At 35.5% G+C, this 4,690-nt stretch overlaps 1 protein-coding gene across 1 annotated transcript; it reads left to right on the top strand.

Annotated features, from left to right (window-relative positions):
- Positions 1–1,488: 1,488 nt before the first annotated feature.
- Positions 1,489–2,469, top strand: LOC129232630 (zinc finger protein 879-like). Its single transcript, XM_054866762.1, has one exon. It carries the CDS (start codon positions 1,489–1,491, stop codon positions 2,467–2,469), a length of 981 nt encoding a protein of 326 aa, XP_054722737.1.
- The last annotated feature ends 2,221 nt before the right edge of the window (positions 2,470–4,690 follow it).

Genomic DNA, 4,690 nt, shown 5'->3' with positions numbered 1-4,690 from the left:
CACTTAAAATTTTCAGTGCTACCTGGAAAAGGTAGAATAGCTGTCACTACTTGATGACTAAAAGAAAAGGGGTCGAAGTTATTCACAGGATTAAGGAATACAGTAGGAGCTTTCTAAAGTGACACAAAATTGCTGGAAAAGAAATTTGAACCACTTAATCAGGATTTTTTTCCTAGAAAAGGTCAGAAGTTTTGTTCATCGTAACCAAAACTTTCATTTTGATATATTTGGCACATTTTTAATTAATTAAATAGTAAATCAAACTTAATTAACAAAGCACTGGTAGCGCTCCCACGCTACAGGTCCGGTTCTATTCCGGTGAGCATGGTTGACTCAGCCCTTCATCCCTTCAGTGGATTGATAAAATGAGTACTAAGTGTACTTGGGAATCAAACACTGGGGGTTCTGCGTTAGACTCACCACCTAACCGGAATATCCGCCTTGCACTCCAGAGCCCCTGGTCAGGAAAACCGAGTTGGGCACTGTAGACCTTAGACCTCGCTGGCTGTCATGCCACAGGATTTAGTTTGAGTCAAGTTATTTAATAAAGTGTCATTTTAGGCACGATTTCGTACTAACCGTGTTCATATTAACGGAGTTCAACTGTGTTTAATTTTTGCTGTTTAAAGCAGCATGATTATGTTGTGAAAATATCTTTTGGTTTTATAATTGACTATTTATTCTTTTCAGTTTGTTACTTGAATGAAGATGCTAGTATGACAAGTTCAAATCTGAGGCTACTCAGCTAGCTCCTTTTGACTTTGAAGATCCTAATACTGGTAGCAGAAATGTTCATACTTTTACCAAGATTAGGTAATTGTGATCACCTTGATTAAAGATTTGGTTGTATCTTGTAAAAGCATTTTGCTTTGTTGACTAGAATCTCTTTGAGCCCTGCAAATAAAGCATTTGAAGAATACCTGGAAACTGACATTTCCAAAGTAATAGTGTGTGTAAAAGCTTGCTATACGCTATGTAAAGTCGATGAGTTGCCTTTTGAAACTTAAGAGTGGCAACACATGAAAAACAAGCCATGTTCTGGTAGTTTTCAACATCAGAAGATTTAGTTATGAAAAAGACTTAATATTTTGTTATAGCTCTTTCAAAGCCACCATTTTTTGGTTACTGTGAAAAGTAACATTCGTGCAGTTACCAAAAAATCTTGTTATAGTATTTTTTTTCCTCAACTGATTTGAAAAGAATTTTATACGTGCTGTAGAGTAACTATGCTTGGGATTATTATGAAACAATATTTTACTGTAGTTCAAGCTAGGAACCATACTCAAGATCATACTTCAAATTAGAAACAAACTAAGGAGACCACATTTCAATCAAAAAACTGTTTACAAGATCAATTTTCAAGCAAGAAGCCACTGATGACATCACATTTCAAACAAAATTTATGAGAAAACTAAAATCGTTTTCTTGCAAGAGAAATACTTTTGTAACAATTGTGCCTCATCTTTTATTGAAACTTGAAGCTTGGAAATGCACGAGCTCACTAGAGATGAGTCAGAGGAGTGGAATTCCTGTGAACAGTGCGGAAAGAATTTTAATAGCAAAAAAAATTTAAGAAGACATTTGAAATTCCACCAAGACTATAAGAAACCATTTATTTGCGATTTTTGTGAAAAGGCTTTTTATCAGAGTTCAAACTTAAAACAGCATTTGAGGATACATACCAAAGAAAGACCCTTTGCTTGCAATCAATGTGACAAGACTTTTTCATACAATTCAAACTTGACAAGACATTTAAGAGTCCACACTAAGGACAGGCCGTACGCTTGCAATTATTGCGGGAAATCATTTTCGCAGGGTGCACATTTGAAATCACACTACGACAGAATACACAGCAACAGAACCTACCCTTCGACTCAGAAAGCACACTGGAACGTGCACGCTTTGGGCACGAGACAAACACCACGCACCTGTCGTTATTGCGAAGAATTTTTCGATAGCTTTTCAAAGTATCTAGTGCATTTGAAGGTGCACGATGGCGAAAAGCCGCATTGTTGCGATTGTTGCAAAAAGACATTTACCACTGCTATTAGCTTAAAAACGCATATGAATATACACACTAAAGAAAAACTATACTCTTGTGAGTATTGTGAAAAGACCTTCACACATGCATCAAATTTGTCTGTGCATGTGAGGATACATACGGAAGAAAAGCCGTATAGTTGTGAGTACTGCGACAAGACTTTCCGCAGCTGCTCGGATAAGATAAAGCACGTGAGGATTCACACTAACGAAAAACCATATTCTTGCGAGTATTGCGAAAAGACATATTCCGATAGTTCAGCTTTGAAATCCCATGTGCAGTGGAAACACACCAAAGAAAGGCCGTTTCAATGTAGCGATTGCGAGAAGAGTTTTGTCACAAGAAAAAGTCTGAAAATCCATGCAACAGTACATGGCAAAGGGAGTGTGGCCATTAGAAAGAAGCCACCGAAGTCTGTTTTCCTGTAGTGAATGTAAGAGGACTTCTTCCCGAAGCCCGTTTGTGAAAAAGCATGTAAGAATACCAAGGGTGGATCCAGAAAATGCTCAAGGAGGGGGCGATTTTTTTTTTTATTTATTTATTCTTGACTCTTTTGAACTTCAATTTCTAAAAACTTTCGAAGGAGTGTACGAAACCCCATCGCTTACCATTATTTAATCATAGGTGTCCTACAGTTGTGTTTATTTCAAAAAAATATCTCCAGAAAGGGAATTGAACCTATCCCTAATATCATCTAAGATTGTCTAAAATTGAGATTTACGTTCTTCAGTTCCAAAAAAAGTCCCATATAAAGTTCCAGTCCCTGTCTCCAGAGTAATAAGAGATGGGCTGCAATTGCATTTTCACTACTTCAATTCCGGGAATGAGCTCCCTTTCTTCTTATACAATCAAAGGTTATGTAAAATTGCGTTTTTGGAAATTTAATATCGAAAATATACATGAAGAAAGTTCCTGAATCTCAGCTCAAGGAGGGGGCTTTTTCCCACATCGCCCCTCCCTTGTATCCGTCCTTGAAGAATACAGTAGGCGCCGCTTAATGTGATCACGGTTAATGTTATCAGAATCACGAAGTCCCGGAACAATTGTAGGTTAACACAAGTTAAAAAAGTCGGATATTGTAATCAACGTCTTCGTTTATTGATATCACTTTTCCGTAAACTTTCAATTTTTTCCCCGTTTTTGTTCCTCAATTAACAGAAATACATAGGCAAACCCTGACGAGACTAACTTTCTGTGTAGCATTTTGTGGTTTTCAATAGCAATTCAAAATTTTTCTAACAATGAAGCTATAGAAAGTTCGCCCCCAGTGACCACAGACTCCCCCTAAGAAAACTTTCTTTTGCACCTAAAAAAATTCAGTCGCTGGACATGTTGCAGGCATTGATGTAGGACCTCCATTGTTGCCATTACTTTGTAAACTATTAAAGAATTGTGTCGAGACTGAAAACAAAGCGAAGTTAAATTAAAATTTAAACAACAAGCAAAACCATGCTGGAAAAGATAGAAAAACTGAATGTGCTCTGAAACTGGTTTACGAATGTCAGGGAAAACGGTCATATTTTACTTCACCTATTACTATGTGATTAAAAATTGCATAATTTAGCTTTAACTTTTTATAATTCAGATTTTTCCATTCTGTTAATTTAATAATTTAAAACTGCGTTCAGTTGAGTCATTGTGATTTTAATTTGAGGTTGCCAAAATAAATGCACCTTAATTTAAAAAAAAAACATTATTTTGTGTCTCCTGGATTCTTTTCGGTTATTGTTATCAGTCGGTTATTGTTATCAAATTGTATTTGTCCCAAAGTGATCACATTAAGGGGCGCCTACTGTACTTACAAAACAAAGACCACTTTTTGTGGTCAATAAAACAAACCCTGGCTAGCATTGGTGACTTAAAGGCCCTTGCCTCACTTGGAGGGCCAGAGGGTACAACAATACCGGGTCTTGAATAGGAGAAAATGTGATAAAGCAAGCCTTTAGATTTTTTTTCTTTGATATTGTAACAATATTTTGAAATGTTAACCAATATTAGTATATCATTTTCAATTCACTCTTCTTTTAAAAAAAAAACCCTCTTTAATGGTATTTCCTATTATTGTATTTATTATTTAACTTTAATTAGTGTATTTCATGTATTAATTAGTGTTTTTGCCTTCCTTGTTTTTCATGACACCAGAATGTCTGTAATCTGAAGTTACAATAGCTTGGTTTGCTTTCACAATTTTTCTCAAATCTTTTAGAGATGTGTAGTCTCCTTCAAAACTCCTCCAATACTCCTTCATTTAGGATTTTTTTTCGAAGGGCCCTCCAAAATCCTTCATTTTGGTTAGAATGCCTTAAAAACTCCTTCTTTTTTAGTTCAAGACTACATAGTCTTCCTCTTTGACAGTAACTTAAAATACTTCGATCGACAACTTAACTTCGTCACCAGGACGAAGGTATAAGGGTAATTTTAATGAAGTAATTTCAATTGTTTATTTTTTCATAAAAATGTAATTTACAAATTGATCATAAAAGTTTCAAAAGATGAAGGTGGAAATATTATTAGATCACTAAGACATTTCATAAGTGAAGTAAAATGCTTAAATGGTGCTTGGCTGTTTTTTTCAAGTTTTTTGATTATTGCTTTTCCCTCCACCCTACTCTCGGCAGCAAAAGTCAGTTTGTCCAATAACTGTTTAAA

This window comes from Uloborus diversus, unplaced genomic scaffold (genome assembly GCF_026930045.1).
Source record: "Uloborus diversus isolate 005 unplaced genomic scaffold, Udiv.v.3.1 scaffold_13, whole genome shotgun sequence".
Taxonomy (NCBI): Eukaryota; Metazoa; Arthropoda; class Arachnida; order Araneae; family Uloboridae; genus Uloborus; species Uloborus diversus.
Note: the sequence above shows the minus strand (reverse complement) of the source record. Positions and strands in the feature narration are given on the sequence as shown.

Bases quoted from the DNA above. Each gene is read 5' to 3' on its own strand.
- LOC129232630 (XM_054866762.1), top strand. From the start codon at position 1,489: ATGCACGAGCTCACTAGAGATGAGTCAGAGGAGTGGAATTCCTGTGAA.